Source organism: Ahaetulla prasina, chromosome 1 (genome assembly GCF_028640845.1).
Source record: "Ahaetulla prasina isolate Xishuangbanna chromosome 1, ASM2864084v1, whole genome shotgun sequence".
Lineage (NCBI taxonomy): Eukaryota > Metazoa > Chordata > Lepidosauria > Squamata > Colubridae > Ahaetulla > Ahaetulla prasina.
In genome coordinates, this window is record NC_080539.1 from 351,458,643 (window position 1) to 351,484,941 (window position 26,299).

At 40.3% G+C, this 26,299-nt stretch overlaps 1 protein-coding gene across 8 annotated transcripts in view; it reads right to left on the bottom strand.

Moving 5' to 3' along the window:
* Positions 1–9,996: 9,996 nt before the first annotated feature.
* FERMT2 (FERM domain containing kindlin 2) overlaps positions 9,997–26,299 on the bottom strand; it is a 76,998-nt gene continuing 60,695 nt past the window's right edge. For 6 of the 8 annotated variants that reach the window (XM_058163084.1, XM_058163081.1, XM_058163087.1 and 3 more), the window contains 7 exons: positions 25,295–25,419; positions 22,616–22,722; positions 22,264–22,485; positions 17,024–17,044; positions 14,632–14,756; positions 13,051–13,192; positions 9,997–11,428 (listed from right to left, as the gene is read on the bottom strand). In XM_058163084.1, coding sequence (XP_058019067.1) covers positions 11,255–11,428; positions 13,051–13,192; positions 14,632–14,756; positions 17,024–17,044; positions 22,264–22,485; positions 22,616–22,722; positions 25,295–25,419 — 916 coding nt within the window. In that variant the 3' untranslated portion in view covers positions 9,997–11,254. The remainder of the gene's footprint in view (positions 11,429–13,050; positions 13,193–14,631; positions 14,757–17,023; positions 17,045–22,263; positions 22,486–22,615; positions 22,723–25,294; positions 25,420–26,299) is intronic. The other 2 variants (XM_058163086.1, XM_058163088.1) reach the window with 1 other exon arrangement.

Here is a 26,299-nt window from a genome sequence, read left to right on the forward strand (position 1 = left end):
AAATTCCGACTTGGTGTCTGCTTCAGCCTCCTGGTGTGGGGCTTTGGGTGAAGGCTGGAGGGAAGTGCCACCGGTGGCGAAGAGCCGTCGAACCTTGTTCCAATGGGACTGCATCATGGCCTGGAACTGGCTGACCATCTCAGCCCGCTGAGCCTCCAGGCGCTGGTACCTGGCCTTGCACTCTTGCAGGTCTTCCCTCTGCTTGGAAAGCCTATGCTCCTAGGCCTCAGTGAGGTGCTTCTTCTGAGCCTCCTTCTCGGCCAGATCCAATTTGAACTGAGCCAGCTGTTTTGCCAACTCTTTTTTGTGGTGGCTGCTTAGCTCCAACAACGGCTTCCTGTTGGGGCCCTAAGGAGCCCGGGCGGGCAGGCGAGGAGTGGTTGGGAGGGCAGGGGTGAGTAGAGACTGGCGATGTGCCTCTCGACACAAGTGACATTGAGTTGGCCATGCCCACCCAGTCACATGACCACCTAGCCACGCCCACCCAGCCAGTCATTAAGCAGCTCATATTAGTGGTCCGCGGGATTTAAAATTATGAATTTAGTGGTCCCTGAGGTCCGAAAGGTTGGTGACCCCTGATCTAGGAAATTGGTTTTTCCTAGTCCAGTGATGGTGAACTTATGACACATGTGTCAAAGGTGTCACACCATGATATTTTGGGAAACATGCCAGCATTCACCTACACCTGGCAATTATTTTCAAAAGTACGCTCTGTTCTCACACGGTTTTCAGAGGTTGCGCAATAATGGGGTGTGCTGTCCTACAGTCTCTGGAAAATGCGAGAGGCCTGTGCTCTCATGCAGTCCCCAGAGCCTCTGAAAATTGCATGAGAAGGGGACCTGCTTTTGCATGGTTTTTAAAGGCTGCAGAAGCCGTGGAAGAGCATTCTCCAAAGTTGTTCTGAGAACGAAGGCCTCATGGAACCTGGAGCAGCCTTGGGTAGGCCGTGGGGGTCTGTCCGCAGAAAGTACAGACCTAGTGAAGTTAATTAGAATGTGGCAGAACCTGGGGAGTGACTGGAGGGGCAACTGCATCATTCCCCAGGGCTCAGGTTCCTTGTGAATTGGCATGAAGCAGCCTTTTGGAGCAGCTATGATGGCACTAGGACTGAAATTGAGGCCTGGGGCCAGGGGTGAAATCCAGCAGGTTCTGACAGGTTCTGGAGAACCGGTAGCGGAAACTTTGAGTGGTTCGGAGAACCAGCAAATATCACCTCTGGCTGGTCCCAGAATGGGGAGGGAATGGAGTTTTTGCAATATCCTTCCCCCAGGAGTGGGGAGGGAATGGGCATTTTGCAGTATCCTTCCCCTGGAGTGAGGGGGGAATGGAGTTTTTGCAGTATCCTTTCCATGCCATGCCCACCAAGCCATGCCCACAGAACCTGTAGTAAAAAAAATTGAGATTTCACCACTGCCTACAGCTCTACTTCAGGCCCAGCCTCAGAGCCTGCTATGGAGTGCCACTGTTCAGGATGGCCTAGATAAGGGTGGAGGGGAGGAAAGATAATTGTTTCTCTTTTGTCCAAGTTGTGCTTGAGAGAGAGAGAGAGAGAGAGAGAGAGAGAGAGAAAGAGAGAGAGACACACACACATCAGCAGAGTCAAGTTAGGCATTTTCCAAATTGTTGACATGCCAAGCCCAAACATTTTGCCATTGTTGCCTTAGTCGGAAGACTTGCTTCCGAGTGCATCTAGATGAGCATGCAATAAAATTCTTGTTCTTGTAAAGTTCTTGCAGTATATTCCTGTACTAGCCTCCTTCACATCCCTCCTGTTGTGGTCCGCCAGCAGCCTGTGGAGGTGGCAACAGAATCGGACAGCGATGAGGCTGAGGAAGAGCATGGGCCAGTCCTGGAGGCTGGAGAAGGCCCGGATGAGGGGTCTCCGTCAAAGGCAGAGGTGGGGCCAGGGCCATCGGGGAGTGATGTGCAGACTCCAGAGCCTCCAGAGACTGATAGTAGTGAGGCAGAGGAACAGGAGGAGTGTCGTGTCCCACTCCTCCGCTGACAGCTGGGTCCGGGAAATCTGAATCAGGCTTGCCTCTGCAGCTCTGCCCAAAGTCCTAGCAAAGTCCTCAGAGCAGGCAGGAGACCAGTAAGTGACTTCAGCAAGATAAGTTTGACTTTTGCCTGACTCAGAGACTGCCAGAAAGTAGCTCCTTTATATAGGCCATGGGGTGTGGCTCCATGACTCAGCACTCATTAAGGCCTGCCCTCCTTCCTCTGTTCCCTCCCCCTCTCCAATCTTCTGATGCGAGGGTCACTCCAATCAGCTGTTCTTGGGAGTAAACCCTCCTCAGGCTCACATGCTGTGGAGGAGGGGGAGGGGTCTAGCTGCTCCGTTTGCCTGGGCATGGAGTCAGGGCTGGGGCAGGGAGATTCTCCTTCTTCTGCAGTTTGTGTGGGCATGGAGCCAGGACTGGGACCGGGAGGCATACATTCCTCAGTGTTCGGGAGCAGGTAAGAAGGCCCCGGCTGCTCTGAGGGCGGGCAAGACACAACAAGGAGTCTGTTCCTAATGCATGCATGAGAAGAGCTGCCAGAAGGCAAGAGTAACTCAAGCAAAGAGGATGACTCGGGAGTAGGGCCAAGAGATGATTGGCCCCTCCCATAAGGTTAAAAGACCAGCAACGGTGTGTGAGCTCTTTGCCAGAAAACAACATTGATAGCTTTGTCTTGTTGCATTTGTATTGGTGTCTTCTGAACTTTTGCCAAGAAAGGCTTTTGGCAGTTTGCCTAATTGGACCAAGGTTGGTGATAGGACTGAGGAATTGTGTTGGGAGGAATTTGCTTTAATTTAGTTGAACTACGCTGAGAATGAAATAATGCTGAGCTGTTCAAATAAAGTTTGTTTGTTTTTACACTGACTGAGTTTCCTACTACCTACTTGGGCCTGGGTCACAACAGCTCCTATTAGCCAGTTCTGTACTTAGTTTTGACTGAACTCAATAACTATTTATGCTTCAACGCTTCTCCCCACTCCATCCAGGGACTCCATTCTCAATACTACCTTAAGTATAGTCATTGCAGCTGGGAGGATTCGTGGATTTCCCAGGAATCCCATGCATCCCAGACAGTGTAAAATGACAATGTTAAATTGACAAAGACATTAGAAGGATTGTGCAGGGTCAGGACCAAGATCTGACTAGTATAGCATTCTGTTTCCACACTAGCCAATCAACCGCCCATTTAAATTAAGATTCAAATTGTAACTAAAGGATTTGTATTTAAGTGAAATCTAGATAGTTGCAGTTATACTGTTTTCTAGTACCATAGTAAGATCTCTGGGACTGTTGATCCGTGTTGGGTTTTCCAACTCTGGAGGTTTTTAAGAAGAGGCACAACCACCACATCATGGATGGCTAAATTGGCTTTCCTGCACATTGCAAAAGGTTGAACCAGATGTTCCTTGTGGTCCCTTTTCAATTTCTGTGAACCCAAAATGCAAAGTTCCTTGTCATTTCCCTCCCTAGCAATTGGTAGTGAGGCATATACTGCCTCAGATTGTAGAAGAACTAATAGGCATTGATAGTCTCCTCCTTAAGCAAGTAGAATCCACCTGTATATTAGAAGTTATAACGACACTCTGTGTTTGCAGATGCCATAATTGAAATTATTTGTTCTATATTTCTCGCTGTTCATTTTCAGTAGTTGATGCTAGATTCTACTTTTAAGAAAAGAGGAAAAATGTTCTCCCATTCCAATTACTTGACATTTTGGGTGCTTCTTTACAGCTTCACCTGACTACTTATACCTTTAGAGCAGGGGTGTCAAATGCAATTTCATTGAGGGCCACATCAGAGTTGTGTTTGAGAGTGGGGGGCTGGGGTGGGCATGGCCAGGGTGGGTGTGGCCAGCTTGACGTCACTCATGTCGGGGCACCTGTGGTGGCCTGCAATGCCTTTGCCAGTGAAAATGGGCGCCCGATTTCCATTTTTGGCTGAGATGCTCTCTTGCAACCTTCTGCCAGTGGAAAAGGAGCTCAAGAGAGCTGCATGCAGCCCTCCCTTGCTCCATATTCACTGGTGGAGGATTGCAGGAGGCCGTCCCAGCTGCAAACGAAGAGCAGGAACCCATTTTTGCTGGCAGAGGCATCACAGCTGGTCTTTTGCTGTTTCCAGGGTGGCCCCGAGGGCAGGATCTAAGCACTCTGCAGGCCGGATGTGGCCCACGGGACTTGAATTTGACACCCCTGCTTTAGAGCTATAGAAGGCTCCATTCTGGAGTCACGAACCCCATGCACAGCAATCAGAAATATTTTGTGCACTTTTTTAATAAAAGTGTTTCTCAAATCATGAGTTAGGAATCCTGGAGCATCAGTAGATCCACCCCATTGTAATTCCAGTGTTCATTGATTAGGTTACCATACTCCTTATGCTACATTATTTGCCTGATGGAAAGGCAGTGGTAATATTGAACCAGTACAAAACTGAATTGCAGATGAATGCCTTCTCACAGTTATTGGGTTCACACAGGTAATGGTTGTAGCAAAATGGAAGGATACATACTTCATAAACTGAGGATTCCAGCATACAATACATTTACTCATGTTTAACAACTATAATTTATTCAACTGTTTTCTGGATTCACCTGACATATTGAACCACAGATTAGCTCCGTGAGCTGGGTAATACACACTAAACTAAATAAATTTGGCTAATTAATGTTCACTGTATGGGGCAAAATCAGCCACTTTTATTAACAAGAATTAAGCCCCAGTTACGATTGTCAGCCAGATGGATGCTGTTGTGTCTGCGGGCCCCGATCCGGGCCTCCTCTCAGAGAGTGATTCGGAGAGTGAGGGGGAAGAGCCGACAGGGCTTCCCTCTGCAGAAACTTACTCTCTGGCTCCACTCGATTCCAGAGGCAGGCCAGGTGGAGGAGGAGGAGCTGACATGGCCCCTTTCCCCTGACCCCTCCTTCCCCCTGGCAACACCCCAAGAGCCAACTGAGGAGGATCAATCGTGGCTGGATGCAAGGCAGCAACACTGAGTGAAGCATGCGCAGCGAAAGAAAGGAAGGGGCCAGCCCAGGGAGTGCTGAGTCACGGAGCCACACCCCACAGGGTATAAAAGTGGGTGGAGCTGCCTTTGGTCTCCGTGACGGACAAAAACTGACTTTTGGAAACTTTGGCTGCTTTATTGCAAGACTCAGGAATTGGCTTTTTGGACTTCTGTTTACTTCTGAACTCTGGGTTGCTCCAGCCTGCAGTAGCACTGAAGAGATAAGGAGGACTTGTCAGGCAATCGCAGGTTCGTTGCCAGAGCTGATATCTGTAGCAAGAATAAATAGCTGGCAAATACAGTCAGCTCGTGTGTCTTCTGGGGGGTTGTTGAGGGGGGCAGAACAGATGCATTTAGTACCGTATTTCCCCTATAATAAGACCTAACCAGAAAATAAGCCCTAATGCATCTTTTGGAGCAAATCTAAGACCCAGTCTTATTTTCTGAGCATAATGAAATTTAATAATAATAATAATAATAATAATAATAATAATAATAATAATAATAATAATAATAATAATAATAATAATAATAATAATAATAATATCAGAGTTGGAAGGGACCTTGGAGGTCTTCTAGTCCAACCCCCTGCCCAGGCAGGAAACCCTACACCATTTCAGAAAAATGGCTATCCAACATTTTCTTAAAAATTTCCAGTGTTGGAGCATTTACAACTTCTGCAGGCAAGTTGTTCCACTTATTAATTGTTCTAACTGTCAGGAAATTTCTCCTTAGTTCTAGGTTGCTTCTCTCCTTGATTAGTTTCCACCCATTGCTTCTTGTTCTACCCTCAGGTGCTTTGGAGAATAGCTTGACTCCCTTTCCTTTGTGGCAACCCCTGAGATATTGGAACACTGCTATCATGTCTCCCCTAGTCCTTCTTTTCATTAAACTAGGCATACCGAGTTCCTGCAACCGTTCTTCATATGTTTTAGCCTCCAGTCCCCTAATCATCTTCGTCGGTCTTCTCTGCACTCTTTCTAGAGTCTCAATATCCTTTTTACAACGTGGCGACCAAAACTGAATGCAATATTCCAAGTGTGGCCTTACCAAGGCATTATAAAGTGGCACTAACACTTCACGTGATCTTGATTCTATCCCTCTGTTTATGCAGCCCAGAATTGTGTTGGCTTTTTAACAGCTGCTGCACTGCTGGCTCATATCTAAATGGTTATCCACTAGGACTCCAAGATCCCTCTCACAGGTACTACTATTGAGCAAGGTACCACATATACGGTACCTGTGCATTTTGTTTTTTTGGCCTAAATGTAGAACCTTACTTTTTTCACTGTTGAATTTCATTTTGTTAGATAGCGCCCAATGTTCAAGTCTGTCAAGATCTTTCTGTATCTTGAGCCTATCTTCTGGAGTGTTGGCTATTCCTGCCAGCTTGGTGTCATCTGCAAATTTGATGAGTTCCCCATCTATCCCCTCGTCCAAGTCATTGATGAAGATGTTGAAGAGTACTGGGCCTAAAACAGAGCCTTGGGGTACTCCACTGCATACTTCCCTCCATGTGGATGTAGTTCCATTGAGGACTACACGTTGAGTGCGGTTGGTCAGTTACGAATCCATCTGGTGGTGGTGCTGTCTAATCCACATGTTTCTACTTTATCTAGTAGTAGGTTATGGTCTACTTTATCAAATGTTTTACTGAAGTCCAAGTAAATTATATTGACAGCATTCCTCTGGTCCACTAATTCTGTCAGTTTGTCAAAGAATGCAATAAGATTAGTCTGGCATGATCTGTTTTTGACAAACCCATGTTGGCTTTTGGTTATTATTTTGTTTGCTTCTAGGTGTTCGGTGATTTGTTGCTTGATTATCTTTTCCAGAATCTTCCCTGGTATTGAGGTCAGGCTGATAGGTCTGTAGTTTCCTGGATCTGTTTTTTTTCCTTTTTTGAAGATGGGAACTACATCAGCTCTTTTCCAGTCCTCTGGCAGTTCCTTGGTTTGCATGTATACTGAGCCAAAAAAGTAGTCAACCACATTTTGGCCTGGTGTATTATGTGAAGCTGTATGTCCTTAACATCTGGCTCTGTGTGTATTTGATCCTATCCTAGTTGTTGTCTCTTCAACCTCTGCCTGTGGTTTCTTACATAGGGATCACAGTGAGGGACTATCCTGCTTTGATTAGCCGCATCACTTAAATACTCAACTAGCCATTTCATTGGAAACTGCTGAGTTGATAGCCTACACAAAGATCAAGGCAATACACCAGCACAGCATAGAAAGGAAGGTGGTTGAAACAGCTGAACTCAATGCTGGGAATTAGATACAAGAAGGAAAACAGGTCAGCCAAAGGCCATGGGAAGGAGGACAGCATTTTTAAGAAATAATAATCTTGGTTCCAGTGGACAGTAAAGAATGCATGAAAAGGATTACCTCATCTCCTACTCCAAACACACACATATTTGCTTTTAGAAAACTAAGATGTGTTTCTTCTACCAAACATTCAAGTTGTGCTCCACAGCTCCTCCCATCCCTTACTTTTAACCTAAGCCAGTCCAACGATAGTAACAAGGGACACAATATTTAGAAAGCTGTTGGCTGTCCTTAGCTTCGGTGCTAATTTTGGGGATTAGAAGGGCAGAAGGAAAGTTTTTGTTTAATCAGGTCAAATGCTTATTTGGTTGCATATCCTGTTTCCCACAGTGGTCAACTAGATGCCCCTGGAAGTTAACAAGCAGGATGTGAATACAACTGTACATCCTCCGGCTTATGTCCTCCTTTGACTGGAATTCAGATAAATACTGGCTATATTCAGGATCGGCTTAATCATGATTTATTACTAACTAGATTTCAGCTTTTAAAGAAAGCAGATGTCATGCTGCAAAGAAAGCAAGAAAGCATAATTGGTGCCCTTAATATTAAACCAGTTCTTCACAGGACTGGCTGACTTGATTTAGCTTTCCTTTCATATACAGCATGGGTGTCAAACTCGCGACGTCACATTGTCGTCAGGTGACGCATTGTGACTTCCCCCCCCTTCGCTAAACTGGGGGTAGGCATGGCCAGGGTATCATGCATCTGGCCTGCAGGCTGCGAGTTTGGCACCTCTGATATACAGGAATGAAAACAATTGTTGGAGGTGGGTGCCATTTTCATGCAATAGACTCAAAAGAAGAATGGATGGATATGGTTTCATGAAACTTTTACCTCAGACATGGTGCTTTCACATAGAGAATTCTAGAACATCTGAACGCAACCTGTTTTTCATGTCGATTCCCCTGTTACTGGTTATCTTGTCAAATCATTTTAGAACAGTGATTTTTTTCAAGCTGAGCAACATTAAACATTAACAGTATTCCCCATTGCCAAATCCAATTCTGGGAGTTGAAGAGCACCCAACTTAAAGTTGCCGAGACTGAAAAACCCTATTTTAGAATTCTTTTAATCATACCTAAGCACTGAAGGTGAACTTCATTTTTGTGTGTTTTGTCATTCACGATCATCTGAGCAATCATTATATGCTTAGAATCAAAAAAAGGCACTGACAGCAGCTTCCAGCAGTCCCATTACTCATAAAATTCTGTATGAAGGAGATATACCTTACACTTTTCAACTCCCTCCCCATAAATAAATTCTGGCATTAAATTGTTTTAAAACAACCAATTAGGCTGAAATCGATAATTATGCTTCTCCTGACAGAACTTTTGCAAGAATATAATGGATGATACACCACCACCCCAAGATAAAGTTTCATGTAATTTTTCAGTTATTGTTATACTATACTTAATAAGAGTCAGACCTTGTTTGTTTGGTAATCTACATATCATGTCACACGGGAAAAAAATCATTAAGTAATTATCCTTCCAGCAGAATTGATCTCTATAACATAGCGCTTTGATTTCATTACTCTTGCAAATCAAGGCTGCAGAGACAATGTTTAGCCCTAAACATTTATAGTCTGGTTTGCAGAACAGGTCAACTTATCTCCTAAATATAATTACCATTGACTTTGGAACATTTATGACTGACTAAATCTAGGAAATCTTATTATGGCCAAAAGGTTATGATTTTAATAAGAGGAAATGCAGCAGAAGCTATTTTTATGTGAAATGGATAAACAAGAGTGTGTCTCTTTGTATATTTTCTAGTTATTTATTCCTGGATGTTGTCTGGAATGCAAAATCTGATTGATCTGCTGGAAAGGGTTTGCAGTTTCCAGAACGTGTTTTTCCTTCTTCAGGATTAGGAAAAGAAGGCTCTTGAATCCATTTGAATTTGGTTTGGAATGAATGGGAAGGAGAACAAGTTTGCATTTTGTCAAGGTCGATGTGACTTTCCTTTTTAAAAGTGACGATGGAATATATTTAATTTTAAATATATTAAAGAATGGACTTTCTCACAAACGGTAAGGATTTCTTTCCTGAATCCAGACTGCTCATCAGTATTCATAATGAACAAATGGTAATCCTGATTATCATTACCTGGTTAAATTGTTCCCCAGTGGAACAAGGTTATTGTCTCTCTGCTCCCAGTTTACCTGTATGAATATGTGCATATGTCTCATAGTCCAACCGTCCCAATACTTATGAAATTCCAGAGACTTCTAGATCTTTCTATAGAGAACATGCGGCCCTCCAACCCTCACCTCAAATTCTTACCCTTCCCTGCTTTAGGACACAAATTAATATCTTTATAATGCCACATTAAATTCTACATTCCACATGCTGCAATACATCAGCTAAATTCATATGAACAATGTGTTGGTGAATTTTCACTGGCTACAACAAAAAATTGAAACAAAGACTGAATGTTAAATAAAAGATCCAACCTTTATTTAAAATACAATGCATTTGTACATATGTCTTGGACTACTGAAGACAACACTGATTTTATCCCTTAGTGTTGGGGGATCCCTGGAGGCTAGCATTAATCTTAAAGTGAGACACCCCCCCTCCCCAGACTCAGGCAACAAAGTAAATTGTTGTTAAGGGTTTTGTGGCACAGCTGTAACAAAATCAGAAACTTAACTTACATTAAAAATATACTGTAAGGCTAATATATTTGATACTATTGCGATTCCTCCTACTTTGGCTTGTGAGGCTAGCTTTAAAAGAAAAACCTGTACACATTTATAAAATTTGTGTTTTTCTTTTTACATTAGTTACATAAAACAAAACAAAAATTCTTATACTTCATAGACCTTTACTTCATATTGTTATGAAAAGATTTTGCATATCATCTTAGATAAAGAGTGGCTATGCTGGTGAATACTAAAGGTGTTTGTAATACAATATAGTGTTAAAAAATACAGAGGACAGGAAAGAGCACGGAAATGATTATCAAAGGGAAAACAGATACATTTAGAACCAAATTTGCCAGTATTTGTCAAGGCCACTCAGGCTAGTTTTTACAAAAAAAACCTTCAGGCTCCTGTAACAGACCTGATTATGTCTCAAGATCTCAAGTTGGTGCTTCCAGATGACCTAGACATCAACTCCCAATACCCAAATCAGAACACTTGGAATTCTGGGAATTGTGGTACAGAACATCTGAGGAACAGCAATATGAGAAAGGCTAATGTAGTGTGAAAAAACATACGGCATAAGGGACACAGTCCACCAAGCACCATGATGCACAGGAGATCCCAGGCACAAACCCCACTAAAATATATGGGGAAGAGGAGGGAGGGGGGAGAGAGAGGGAAGAGAAAGACAGGAGGAAGGAAGGAAGGAAGGAAGGAAGGAAGGAAGGAAGGAAGGAAGGAAGGAAGAAAGAAAGAAAGAAAGAAAGAAAGAAAGAAAGAAAGAAAGAAAGAAAGACCTTCCTGGATTGCACTCCAAAAATTCTACCTTAAACATAGGAAGGAAGAACACATAATTACAATATATATAAAATCTCATAAAACATGCATTAAACATGATAAATACACTTCATATAGATTAGGCCCTGGGTATCTAAATAGTTAAATGGCTTTAGAGTTTTAATTTTGTTTTAAAAATGATTTGGTTAGCTTACATTTGTCAGAAATTAACCTGATCAGCCCCTCATTTTGCTGAGAGGGGAAAGAGGCACAAACTTAGGCATGGCATGAGCTGTGTTTTGGTTTTGCGTAGCAGATTAACGGAGGCGCTGTTTCACGCAGGTAAAAATGTATCTGCTAATGCAAGTTTCCATATTTAAAAAAAAAGATACACTTCAAGCTTAATTTGATTAAGCAGCATATTTCCAAGAACAGCTTTTGAGTTAAATATTAATATCACCATTTAGTTTATGTCAGTAGAACAGGCAGTCTCATCCAACTCACACCCAGCCGCTGGTAAGCTTGTAGAACATCTCTTCATCTAAGCTTTCGTTCTGATCTTTTGCACGTGTCGACAGGAAAATGTAGCCACCAATAAACTCATGCACCACTTTGCAATCCACTTCAGTGCAGATGAAAGAAACTCGGACATCATCTGCAAATTCTACAGTCACCTAGAAGTGCAAGAAATCCAGCAAATGATTTATAAAGCTTCCATATTTTCAGTAAGTCACACGGAGATAAAAATAAATATGCTACAATAAATATAAACTCAGAGTAGCTTGTGTCCTGGCCCATCCTGAAGGAACAGAGGAGGGTTGGTGTGTGCAACTATCAACGTTTGCCAAAACATTTGAACTACGAAATTACAGTTAACATTAATTCATGTCCATTGTATATAGATCAGATCATGGCACTGAACGATGAATGAAAGTAGGCTAACAAAGCCTACCCAGTTTGAATGGCTTGGCATATTGTGAAGTGTGGGTGCCGCTACATAAGAAAGTTCATGTCCACAGGAGATTGAGATGTAAAGCGAAAAAAGGGACCTTATTGTTTTCTGATAACCAGAGCGATTTAATCGCAGGGGAAACTGCAGCCAATGTAACCTAACAATCAAAAAGGAAATCCTTGCTTTGAAACTGACTTTTAAATCCAGCCAATTCTTTGAGGCTCCTGTTTTACAAAATTAATAATGTTAGATTAGTAAGATATGTTAAATGGTATGTTCAACACTTGAAATGCTAAATACCGTTATGTTATAGCTCAGGGGTGTCAAACTCAAGGCCCAGGGGCTGGATCTGGCTCATGGGCTGCTTAGATCTGGCCCGTAGGGCTGTCCTGGAAACAGTGAAGGACTGGCCCGTGGTGCCCCTGCCAATGAAAATGAAGCATGTGGCCCTCCCGAGCTCCGTTTTTGCTGGCAGAAGGTTGCAGGAGGCTGTTGCAGCCAAAAATGGAGTTTGGGAGCCTGTTTTCTCTAGCAGAGCACTGGGGGCACCACAGACGCCTCCTACACGAGTGATGTCGAGCTCGCCATGCCCACCCTGGCCACACCCTTTTCTACCCCTGCATCCAACAAGCCTGATGAGGCCCTCAATGAAATCAAGTTTGATATCCCTGCTATAGCTGAACGTAGCCTCCTGGATTCCACAGGTTACTGTAAATTATAGGATCGGACTGATTTCTCTGAGAGGCAATTCACCTGACTATATCTTTTCTTATGATTACCAAGTTAGAAGGATTTTGAGCAGCCTTCTATTTCATTATTCAGCTTTCTTATCAAGGGAACACCACATCCTTCAACACAAACTGATTAAATGGTCAGATGATCAGTTAGTAAGTGCTGTTTCAACGGGTCACATGAATTCTTTTATCTACCACGTTCTGGATTTCCAAAATGTTATCTAAGAGTGTTATATAAGAAGATCTTTCTTGATTTAGCACAACCCTGCTTTTTGCGAGTTGAGAAAGATTGGGATGTTATGCTCTTCTTCCTATTTCTTTCTTCATAACAAAACAAAGGCCCACAGTCAGCTTCACAATAGAGAAGAGGTTGTTTTGGCTTTTTTTTTAAAGGAAGGAAGGAAGGAAGGAAGGAAGGAAGGAAGGAAGGAAGGAAGGAAGGAAGGAAAAGAAGAACAATACCCAAGAAATAAAAGTAAAGACATCACCAAAGCCTGAAGGCAGAAATACTATCTCAAACTTTAAACAACCTAAACCAAAAATGTCAGTTAACTGAAATATCTCAGATTTGAGCATGACCAGAAAACTTTGTGGGAAAGCCCTTGCTTACCATTTTGATTTCCCAATTCACATTCCACTGTTTCATATTGCTGAACCGCCATGTCTTGATGGCATCACTGGTGCTGGCATCCATCCGTATCAGCCGGTTGTAGGCAATTCCAATAAGTTCTTCCTTCTTACCACCTTGGAACCTGCATTTTTTGCATGTTACAAGGAACATCTTCAGCAATGTTTTAGTCAAGTCCCCAAATGATAAGGCATTCAAGAATAATTGGTCTTCTGAGACATCGTTTCCTTATGTGTGCATTCACATGGCCTTGCGTGACTGTAATAGGAATAGGACCTTAAGCAAGCTTTCAGCTTCTACACAACTAGTTCTACCATGCTTCTGCATTAATGATAATATGACTTATCAGTCAGCCTCATACAAAGATATTAAGGAATCCTTGCTTTATTGTATGTCAAACCAAGATTTTTGTTTTTTAAAATATTTTCTGTCAGGCCAAGATGTAAGAAGTAAGCTCCTGTATGGTTAGACACTTGTGGAATTTTTAAACCTTTGAATTTAGATCTTACATATACCAGCTATCTCAGAAAACCATATTTGCATTTGAAAATTGGCTCTCTATAAGATTACTCAGATCATGTACTATATTACTTTTTATTTTAGTCATTCTTATAATAAACCATTTATGAATTATTTTTAGTTTTTTTAAGAAGATAAAAAGTAACATTTTCCCCTTCATTCAAACTGGAGTAGTAAAGCGCCCTTTACTTGCTGTGCAAAATTCAATACCTGTGCACCAGGGTTGAAATGCTCCGGTTGGGACCGGATCGCCGGATCCGGTAGCGATGGCGGCAGATGGTTCGGAGAACCGGAAGAAAAAATCCCTGCCCCCACCCCTGCCCATGCCCAGCTGAGCTGAGCGATCATCAGAGGGTTGTTGTTGTTTTTTAACTTTTAAAAGCATTTTTTCTTCGGGCTAAAAAATGCTTTTAGAAGTAAAAAAAAAAGCCTCTGATGATCATGTGGCGATCAGCCAACTCAGCTGGGATCTCTAGAACCCTTTAAAAGCATTTTTTCTACAACCTCTTCAGCCGAAGAGGTCGTAAAATAATGCTTTTAAAAGGCTCCTCTGGCGATCCCACCTGAGTTGCTTGATCATCAGAGGCTTTTAAAAGCATTTTTACAACCTCTTCAGTTAAAGAGGTTGTAGAAAAAATGCTTTTAAAAGTAAAAAAAAAGTTGGCCATGCTCACCCAGTCACATTACCCCCGCCAAGCCGCAACCACAGAACCGGTAGTAACAAATTTTACATTTCAACCCTGCTGTGCACCCAATTCGATACTTGGGTTAGCTGTCTTGACCCAAGGAATCTCAGCAGTGGTGGGTTGCTACCAGTTCGCCCTGGATTGGGCGAACCGGTAGCGGCAGTGGCAGGAGGCTCTGCCCACCCAGACATCTCTGTGCATGCGCAAAAGCGTTGCGCATGCCCACGAGTGAACTGGTAGTAAGCGAAATTGAAACCCACTATTGAATCTCAGCCTTTAGTAACTGCCCACACAAAAAAAATGATAGCGCAAACATCGACACATGGAATTTTGGCTGGACATTTATGGAGCCACAGACCTTGCGATAAAGTGTGTAATGCCAAACTCTGGTAAGGACTGCCAAGCTTGAATAAACCTCATTTTGGCTTCAATGAGGCTCATCTGAGCGACATTCTGATGAGCCTCTAAAATCCGGGCAGTGATCTGTAAGGGTGAAACAGAAATACTTGAGGCAACTGATCTGAATTTCAGATACAATTTATAAAGGATGGAAAGGGAGGCAGAATGAAGGGAGAGCATACCAAGAGAGAGACAAAATACTATTCGGTCCCTCTACTCCACTAACTTTAACTTGTGAAACACCTTTTCTATCTTCGGATAACTGTCAGTTTAAGACTAACTGGAGAACATTTTCTTCTGTGTGCATTTCTTAAAACTGGGGCTTATCTCAGGTTCCTTTAAAAAATGGGATGTTTAGAGGAACAGCTGTAATATCGATATATCATGGGAAATGGGAGGAAGAGGTTTCATGGGATGGAGAACTATCTGGGATTATGCAAATTCAGCTTCTCTTCCTTCTAATGAAGAATTGGCCTTAATGTACAAAAGATACCAGAGTACAAAATTACAAAGATCAGCTATTGGCCGAATTAGAACTACAAAAATGGCAGGGTAGTTAAAAGATAATGTATTTCCTATAGCAAGCACACGCACACGCCTTTTTATAACACATATGCAAGGACTTGGCTTCCTGAAGGTTATTTAAAATATCAGGAAAACAAATTATTTTCTCCTTACTTGAATTCAGAAGAAATAACTGTGTGCATGCAGATGTGTGTTTCTGGATTCAAACAGGAACCTTTGGCAAATGTAGTCAGTATGCTGTTCTTTTTCCCTATAACTGTGTTTGCATCATACTCTGAATCACAAATGGCCAAAGATATTGTAATCTAGCATGTGGTTAATCGTGCAAACCAAGAAAATTAGGCATCAGGCAACTCATGATCTTAAATTCATCGAAAATGTAGCATATGCCAACAGTCTTTGATTCTTCCTCCTGTACATTCCTTTTTATCCTTTCTATCCTAATCCATAAAAAGCCAACCATGTAAAGGCCAGCTCCCAAACAAATGCAAAATGCATTTGAAGTAAATGTTCCTTCTGACAGATGGATAAATGGGTCAGTGAGTATGCATAGGAAGAAAAAAAATTCCCATTTTTATCCTCATTCTACCCTTCATTCATTCAAAAGGGTAATTAATAATGCACTGAACAGGTTTTCACTCACCTACAAAAAAATAACAAAAACTTTCTGGCAAGTACAGTATGACCTGGCAAAAAACTTCCTTTCCAGCAATAATTATTACAGGAGTTGGGTCTGGATGCTTTGCTCAAATCTGGGCTTTCCACCCTGAGGAATCTGAAGTTTGCTCATTGTCTGTTTCCTGCCTTCTTGAATCCAAGTAGGAAAAGGTTGGCTTCATCTTCTCTAATTAGAGCTCTTCTTATTCTAATTCTCTCCTGCTATCTGCATCTCTGGTTATCGAAAAGCAAGATATAGATGGGCATGCCATATGATAATCTACTATGGCTGCACATGTTTGATTCCTAACCTCAAAATGTTAATTTTTCTCTTCCTCTGATGATTTTTATCATTTTTAAAAAATCTATAAATGGATTGTTTCTTTATTTCTCATTGATTCCATCCCCTGGGTTAAGACTTTAAAATTTAATGTAGATTAAAAATGGTAAAAGCAGAGAAGAAACCATGGGAGATATATAAGCAATGTACTGCAGAAATAGAAATGGCTGCAAATTATAGTCAGCTCCTTTTAGGACTTCTGAACTTAAAATAGTTGCACTAGAACTGTCCGTTTTTCATTGAATTGCTCAGCTAGAATATAAAAATAAGTGGCCCCTTTCCATTAGTCTAAAGTTCTATCTAGTTGAGTATCCTGTTCTGAGCAGCAACCAACCAGATTAGTATAAATGATTCACAAAAGAAGGATATAATAGCCGCAAACCTGTTCTCCACCAGTTATTATTTAGAATTTTGCTACCTCTGAATTGAGCAGAATTTGTTTGGCAGATAGCTCTTATATATAGTTAATAATTTTATGCCCATTATCACATCTTGCGCTAGGATTTCTATAAGTTAATAATGCAATATGTGAAGAAATTTATACCAGGTTACAGAAAGAATTTGAGACAAGAAGGCAACAAAACAAAAGGTGCATCACATAAAAAAAAAAACATAACACACTTCTGTCCCAGAAGAAAAGATTAGTAGACATTGTTCAAGGAAACCAGATAATTCCATTATGTCTTATTTACAACATTATGGCCCAATGTTACTCCAAAATACTTATTGCTCAAGATATACTTTGTCTCTTATATGCACCTCTACAAGGTTATATTAATAAAACAGCAAAGTCTTCATGCTTGTTTATTTTAGGTTTACTGTCACTTACCAAGTCTCTTATATAGCCTGGCTGCAGAGGACAAATGCGAAGAAAAGAAAAGGAAGCAGAAGAAAAAAAAAAGGCAATCAGAAAAATGGCATTAAAGCAAAGGAAGGAAAATGTGCAAATTATCAACAGTGAAACCAATTTTTTTTAAAAATCCCCAAATCTTTCATGGGGAGAAAAAGTAGCAAGAAATGAATATGAAAATGGAAAAACATGTGGGGGATGGGGAAGCAAAAAGAAGCATAGCAAGATGCTAATTCCAGGTATGCTTCCCTAACTCAGTTCCTCCAAGCCAGCATTTCTCAACCTTGGCTACTTGAAGATGGATGGCAAGTCTGGCTAGGGAATTCTGGGAGTTGAAGTCCACCCAATCTTCAAGTGGCCAAAGTTGAGAAATGGTGCTCCAGACAATTTGGAGTGCATTTCTCATAATTTCCATCCAGCATGATTATGATGGTTCTTGATGGTAAGAAATCAAGATGCCATGAAGTTGGGAAAGCTGCCCTAGAATATCTGAATGAAATTTGGGTCTCTCTCCATGGAAAAGTGACATCCTCTTTAGTGCTTATCCTGGTTAATTTCATAGTTCAAATGGAAATACAAAAATAAAGTAATATGGACTGCCCTCAAATCAGAAGAAAATAAATTTCAGTTGAATTATCGGTTATTTCCTCCTTAATATAACACACTTTCTTAGATGAACCAAAATCCAGACAAAAAAATATTCCATAATCAAAGTACAACCTCTAAGCATTTCCAAAAAGTAGCCATGTGAGTCAGTTGCAGGAAGAGACACTGAAAGTTTTGTAGCACTGGGCTACAGAGTCCTGTTAACAATTACATGAAGCATCAAGTACAATATAATGACAGTACTATACCAAAAAAGAGGGAGGGGAAATAACAAAAGTTATGAAGAGACATACTTTATTATGGACAATAACCCCTAAATTGATTGAAAGTGGGAAGTCAGAGAGAAACTGAATGCAAACAATTATGTTATAGCTTTTATTTGCTGTATATAAGAATCATATTTGTTACAAGTAGTTCTTGACTTATTAGCATTCGTTTAGTGACAATTTGAAGTTACAACAGCACAGAAAAAGTTACTTATGACCGTTTTTTTACACTTACAACTGTTGTAGCATAAAATTCAAATTTTGGGTGCCTATCAACACGCATGTACTGTATTTATGATAGTTGCACTGTCCCAGAGTCATGTGACATCATTTCCCAGCTGGCTTCTGACAAGCAAAGTCAATGGGGGAAACCAGAGTTCCTTAATGATCACTTAATTCACTTTAAAGCAGGGGTCTCCAACCTTGTCAACTTTAAAACTTGTGGACTTCAACTCCCAGAGCTGGCTGAGGAACTCTGGGAGTTGAAGTCCACAAGTCTTAAAGTTGACAAGGTTGGAGACCCCTGCTTTAAAAAACTGCAGTGATTCACTTAACAGCTGTGGCAAGAAAGGTCACACAATGGGGCAAAACTCACTTAACAAATGTCTCGGTTAGCAACAGAAATTTTGGGCTCCATTGTGTGTCATGGGCTGAGGATTGCCTGTATTCAGATTACAGTAGAAACAATAGAGAAGTTTCTTGGCTCAGAATAGGCCAAAGCACATTAAAAATGGCTCATCTTTTATTGGTCCGTATATTTTTACATCAGTGGACTGCTAGTCTGGAAGCAACAACATTGTCTCTTGCTTCTGAACATTCCCTGCATTCTACAAATTCCACAAAAGCAGATTTCCTTCATACCATCACACTGCCCACATGCCAAGTGTATGTGCGGGAATAATAGTGCCTTGGCACAACCCCCTAGGTTTTCTTAAAGGAGGTAAATAAACACTTCATATTAAATATTCCCGCACATGCACACAGACACAAAATACATGTATAACTGCCGCAGTAATACACACATATCTTAGTGTGTAAATCAGATTGGTCCTTGCAGGGAACACACTATAAAAACCAGTAAAACCATTTTGTAAGAAGTGAAACTTATTGTATTCAAGACAATATGTTGGCAATATTGTATTCAAGACAACAACATGATTATTTTCAGGAAATTATTACGAACTGAGCTGAATTAAACCCAGTCCACTTATTCCACTAGGTTTTTGTTTTAACGCCTAAATCTTTTTTTTTTTTTGTTTCATTTTCTTTATTGTGTTTCTGAACCTGCAATGGTACCTGGCAATGATTTGAAAAAGAAGCACAACTGTAAGTTCTTTAATATATTTTATGTCACCATGCTGGCTACCCTGATGGATAATGATTTGTAAATGAAAAAGGCCTACATCTAATGGTGTAACATTTAATTACGTTTTTACTTTTGGTTAGATGGTTCCATTTCTTTTTAAAAATTCAAGTACTGTATCACATACTGATATGAGAATTTCGTATCATAAATAAAAAATGTAACTGTTAGAATAACGTCAGTCAGCAAGTTAGTGAATTAGGTCATAAAGAAGTCTGAGGGAAAAAGAATCCCAAGGAGAACTATTCACTTTATTCTTCAAATAATCGATCCAAGTTCACATTTGACAACCTTTTCAGGCCGTTCTCCAAATCTCTTACAAGATGGTCAAATCTTATAGCTGAAGATACTTATATAATCTCAGGATGAGACTGTGGAATCTCACATGATTTTGCATTTAATTTATTATTCAAATTTCAAATTGTGCTTAATGTCCTGCTCCGAGGCAAATGGGCAGTTCAAAAATGTAAAAAATAAATAAAGTGCTGAGTATTTTCCTGAGGGTTGAGTATGCTACCGAACTATGACAGAAGCAAAGCTGCTCACAATGAGTTATTCCACAAGTAGGAAAGAAGCTGGAGAAGAAAGATTCCTTAAGACTTCATCAGCAAAATTGTATTTGGAAGAGCAGAGGAAAAAACTGTAGTCTAGTATATTGACTTTTATCACTGATTTTTCATTGAGTAAGTATATCAACTGCCTTTCATTGATTTTTTTGCCCCCAAACATTGATCTTTACCAATTCGGTAAAACATAATTCTCATACCTGGAACAGATATGAAGATTTCAAACAGAGCAAGAAAGTCACCTGGCACATGACAATTTTGTGCTTCATGTTAAAGAACCCTGAAAAACTGTCTTGTACTGTATATGGAAATGTTTTGTGAACCAGCTTGAACCAAAAAAGAAGGGATGTTGTGAGGATCAGAGCAGAATTGTTCAGAATTTTTTCAGACCAGATGAAAAATAATAGGTTTAAATTACAAGCAGGTAGATTTTGGTTGAACATCAGGAAGCATTTTCTAACAGTAAGGAGAATTTGACAACGGACAGACTGTATAAGGAGGTGATGGGTGCTCCTTTGTTGGGAGGGGGACTTTAAATAGAGGCTGGATGGTAGCCTGTCAGGGATGCTGTGGATTCCTCTGCTCGGAAGGGATTGGAACAGATTATCTCCAAGATATCTTATAGCCCGGTGTTTCTCAGACTCAGCAACTTTTAAGATATATGCACTTAAAGAATGCCATCTGGGGAATTCTGGGAATTGAAGTTCATATATCTTAAAGTTGCTGAGGTTTAGAAACACTGTTCTAACCCATTCTGTGTTTCTGTTAAAATTGAAAATTCAGCCAAATCAATTAGCTTGATTTTAATATACGTCTATGAGTTACTAGGAAATGTATTAAAAAAGCAAAGCAATTTTTTTTTCAAATTTACAGTGTTAATTCAAACTTCCTAGGCCTCCAGACAAACTTCCAAACCCACCCTGCCCATTCCAACGCTGCTCTTCAGTTAAAGACTCAGTGGCTGTTTTTGAGGGAGCAGCCCTTCTCTAGTTCCCGTGGCTTGCGAATACTCAACCCTCAGGAAAATACTCAGCACTCTCAGGGAAAAAAACCTGAAGCAGTGGCAGATTGGGACAATCTCTTAGTGATAGAGCAGGCCCAGCAAGTCATTTTAGTTTTGGGATCAATGGATTTGGATTGCAAAACTCCAGGAGGGCAGGAAAGAGTTGCAATTGCTTGCATCTTCTTCTTGCTACCATGTAATGATCACCCTAAACTGGCTGCTGTGCTCCTTGAGGCCAGTTTTCGCCTAATGCTTTATCCTGTTTCATCATGCTAACTAAATTGTTCTATGGATGAAATAAGCAATGGGTTCATGACCAAAAGGTATTTAAAAACCAACACAATACCAGACTGAAGGTGCAACCAGAGTCCCAAAGTGCCCTCCACCTCCGACTTGATCCTATTCACACCACAGTAGGAAGATCAATGTAAAAAGTGCCTGAATTCACAGTAACCCATAAAGGACTCTTACCCCAATAGGATTATAAAAACTCTAAAACAGCAAGGAAATAATCAATAATCATTGTATAATGGTTGCAACGTGTGTTTATAGCTCAAAACTCCGAAGACAAGAGGGATGCCATTTTGATAGCATTCATTTCATTCTTTTAATATATTTACTAGCCGTTTATTAAGGCCAGGCTCTTTTCAAAGGACTTACCATATGAAAACAATGCAAAGTAATTTCAGAAATTAAAAATGCACCTTTTAAAAAATAAACCATAATTAAACTTTCAAGGATACAAAAGCAAATTGTGTTTCTGTCAAAAGGAAGAGCTAACAAATTAGGTTTTTTTAAAAAGTCCTCTTAGAAGTGTCCTGAAATGGAGAAATCCCCTTAGATATGGTTCAGTTCTGGAACCCTCAACAATTAAGTAAATAAGCACATCTTCAGAATGTGATCTTAAAGCACAAATGATTCACAAATAATTTGTCGCAAAATTCAAAGAACAAAACTAATACTTTAAATTAAACTCCAAAATGTACTGCTAGTGTAGCTAGTACATATTAATATAATTAATGTTCCAGCAAAAAATGTAAGACATCACATTCCTTAACAAACGAAGATATCAAGCCATGTCCAAAGGTATCCCAACCAGATTGTGTTATAATAGTCAGAAGGTAACTAGGATGTGCATGACTTCTGGAGGGATCATAGTCCCTAGCTGAAATACAAACCAAACCTGGCAAAAGGCATCATTGACTACTAATTCCACCTAGCATTTCCACAGACAATAGTGAGACTAGAAAGATGCACAGGTGAAGGATCTTAACCTTCAAAGCGAGTGCAAATTCTTTTCAGTTCCTAGGCCTTTATTTGCTTTGGACTCCCCCCATTCATCCACAAGGCTCTGTATACCTGCACATTCACTTTTCATAGAAAAGGTTCAGTAAAATGTAATTCCAAATATGTACCTGCTTGTTCTTATACTTCTTCAGGTATCTTGGAGAAACCAAGCATTCTGGATTAATGTCTGTTGTGATCTGCTCAGTAATTATCTGTGGATCTGGGTTCAGATGCTGCATTTTCAGAAAAGACAAGATGTTCTGGACTTCCAAATTATATGAACTGTCTGCCATGGTTTTACCCTTGGAGGCTAGCCGGCATGCTGCCATCCAATGTGCATATTGTTTTTCCTGCAGTGTAAAAGAAAAAGAAGCACTTGTTGGGATGGACTCTTTGGCATATTTTATTGTGTCTCCAAGGATCTTGCTGCACAATCAGCTACATCCAATCGACTTTGGTTGACATTTCATATAAACTTACATTATCACAACGGAGCCAAATTTCATTCATGCCTTCAGCAACAGGAATCAGAAGCTTTATGTTAAATTTCTGGCCAGATATGTTGACGTCAGGAGTTACTTCACACCCTATAATAAAAGAAGATGTAAATATTATGTATTTCATAAAGATAAGGATGGGACAAAAGGCACATATGGGTAGATTTGAGGCTATTTCTCCTTTTAGCCTTGAATATCTTCCAACCATTTCATTTTAATTAAGAAAAAAACATACCTACCTATTAACCTAGTGCTATTTGTTTTAATAAAAAACAGCATTATCAAATCTCTATTGCCTGAATATACATTTTTGTGTGTATTTGTTCAATCAAATTTACAGTATGTAGCTGCCCATTTCACAAATGACTCTTAATGCTTAGTTGATAAATTGCCCCAAATTGATAATTTGAAAACTTTTTATAATCCAAATCTATATTTACCCATCAAAGTATCAAAAATTTTCCTTGATCAGCACAGACATCCACCAAAATCTAACAAATATCTAAAAATATTTGTTCTTTTCATTTCTGAAGCAACATAGTATAGAAGGTTTTCTATAATATCACCATAACATGGGATTGGCATAAAAATCTCACCTTGATTGGAAACATTAGCTTTGTAACAGACTAAAGATCCAAAAGAAGTTCCTGATACCAAATATACTGTAGGATTAGAAGTGTATCAGTCAGGTCTGTATTCATTTGAATGCAGTCTTAAATGTTACCTAAATGTTATATTGATCATGAATTCTTTATATATATCTGAATGTGTTCTATTGAAATCAAAAGTGCTTCCAGAGGGAATTTGAATGTAATCAGAATTTGAATTAAATGGGATTTTAGACACTTCTAAAGTGTCTAAAATCTAAGCAAAGTTCCTGTATTATCTAGGTCATTGGTCCCTAACCTTTACGGCTCCATGAACTGGCAGTGGTGTGGTGGGGGGGGGGAGGGGATGGTTTCATGTGCAAATGGAGCTTCACACAATCACATGTTCACCTGCCACTTGCATGGCCTGGTTCTCAACAGGCTGCAGATCGGGGTTGGGCCCCCTGATCTAGCTGATTATTCCTGTGTTCACAAGCACCAGTTATTAAATTGTCACCTTCATTACCACTAAGCTAGAAATTCATATTTTTCCTGCTCAGGAGAAGTTGGCTTATCTGGACAGAGAGATCTGAGCTTGGCATACAGGACCATGCTTGCATTTTCGAAGTAGCCAGCTTGTCTAGGCAGAGGAGGCCTCTTATTTTGGCCTCTCCCACTTTTTTGGTAAAGCACCTTTGGGACAACCATGACCTGGATGATTAAGAATCTCCATAGACATTGTACCCTGATTATTAATTAATTAATATGTTAGCATAAGTATAGTAAATTATTCTTGGAACCGGGACCTGCTAAATCTAAACATTACCCTTCACAGATAACTATAAATGGGAAGATAAAACCATTTTATTATTCTTTCATTTAGATGTTTGTCTACTAAATTTGGGAAATTAAACCAAACGTAAGCCAGCATTTTTGAGGGCTACTCCATGGTCAATAGTCAAAGAAAATTAATGGATACTGGATAATGGAGACATAATGTTCAGAACAGTGATATAGGATTTTTAATGCAACCTTTTATAAAGGACAATATTTTTTTAAAAAATAACTCATTTTCTTGGAAACAATTTCAGCTTTATTTCAGCTCTCCCAGCAGAATTCTTTTAAAATTCCGTCATCAACAGTTTTGTTAAAAAGCTCCGAAAAAGGTATTCCATGCTTCTTTTCTCTAGTTCATACTTATAGTCTGAAGTCATCTGGCAGCCTTTCTGTTTCTGCCTTGAAGGCTTTAAAAGCGAATGTCAGTAGTGCCTATTGCACAATCCATTAAACTGGAATAGCTTATTGTGGAATACAAACAGAGCTGGTAGCCAGAGGAATGTCCTATGCAGCATAAATTCCTTGTCCCCATCTGAATAAAGTTGTGTGGGCACGTGTGTGTGTGCTCAGCACACTAATGCAGAGGGAAGAAAATATATTTTAAAAAGGATGTTCTTTTGGGTGATAAAACATTCCTAATTTTTTAGCTAAAGTCGTTTACTTGGTTCTCTCTTTTTATTTGTACTTTATACCAGGGGTCTCCAACCTTATCAACTTTGAGCGTGGTGGACTTCAACTCCCACAATCTGGCTGGGGGATTCTGGAAGTTGAAGTCCACCAGGCTTAAAGTTGACAAGGTTGGAGACCCCTGCTTTATACAGTATGTTACATTGAACAAACACAGACATTATGCAAATAGGAAACATTTTGCCAAATCAAAGAATCCTACATCTAGTTTTGCCATTAAGCCATCAGCAGACCTCTTTGGGGGTTATGCTTGTAGAAGGAACATGTAGCTCCACAAAATATTTCAATCCCTTCATCCCTCAGTTCCCCGGTTGAGCCACAAAAGACAAAGTGACTCTACTAATTCTGAGGGTCCCCAGAAGTTAGTGTGAAAGAAATCCTGCCTTTCAGCGAGTGAATGATTGATGCAGAGTCATCCTGGAGTCATGCCATGTAGGGAAATATTTGCATCTTATCGCAAAGTCAGAGAAATGTCAAAATAAGCAAATTTAAAATGAAAGCTCAATCGTGGAGAGATGAGAAGATCACCAAAACCGCATTTGCTCTGTTACCTCTCAAATTCATCTGATGAGCTGGGGTCCCGTTAGATTCTTCTTTACTTTTGAAACAGGAGATAGATGTGTCTTTGAAGGTACACCAATACTGCTTATAACCCTTTAGTGTCAGCTTCTTTGGCCTGTAAAGTAGTCAACTATTACTACCACTGAATGAAATGGAGGTACATTTGCAACAGCCTCTCATCTCTTGCCCACACACAATCTTGTGGTCTTCTGGCTGCTGCTGAATCACAATTCTTAATATGGACAAAGATGGGGGCTGCTGCTGGGAACTAGTCTTTAGCACAATCAGAAGGGTCACAAATTCTCAACTTAGTGCAAAGTGATTTATATGAGCTGGCTCCTTCAGCCCCATGCAGAGCAAATTACAGTTCAGTCTCGAGGCAAAAAGTGCATGAGTGATTATTGCTAGTGTATCTTATTACTGAAATTGGCCACAAGTGGTACACCAGCCAATAAGTGGTAAAGATTCCCAGGGTCACTGCTCCATTTCAAAGATCTCACTCCATCAAAAACAGTATGATTATGTGAAACAAGAGGTCAAACAGGAGGCTGTCTTCATGGGGATGACAATAATGTTATACAACTGCAGATTGCTTACAATTATTGATTCTCTATGCCATGGGTGCCAAATTTGCCACGTCACTTGACGTTTCACTACGTTTTTCCCCATTTGCAGAGCTGGGGTGGGTGTGGCCTGCACATGACGCGTCTGGCCTGCGGGCCACAAGTTTTGACGCCCCTGCTCTATGCAACACACAGCTACAGCAAAACTGAATTGCATATTATAGGCTGATTTTGCCCCCCAGCTTGTATGAGTTAAACACCTGAGCTTCAAAACCCAAGAGCAGCATTTTAGCAAAATAACAGTGTCCCCAATGCATTCTAGAATGCTATTGCAGATGTACAGGAAATCCTTGACAGATAAAGCAGTATGAAAATATTTTCTGGAGGACAGGAAGTTTGCAAAATGTTATTGTTTATAAGAAAAATAGACTT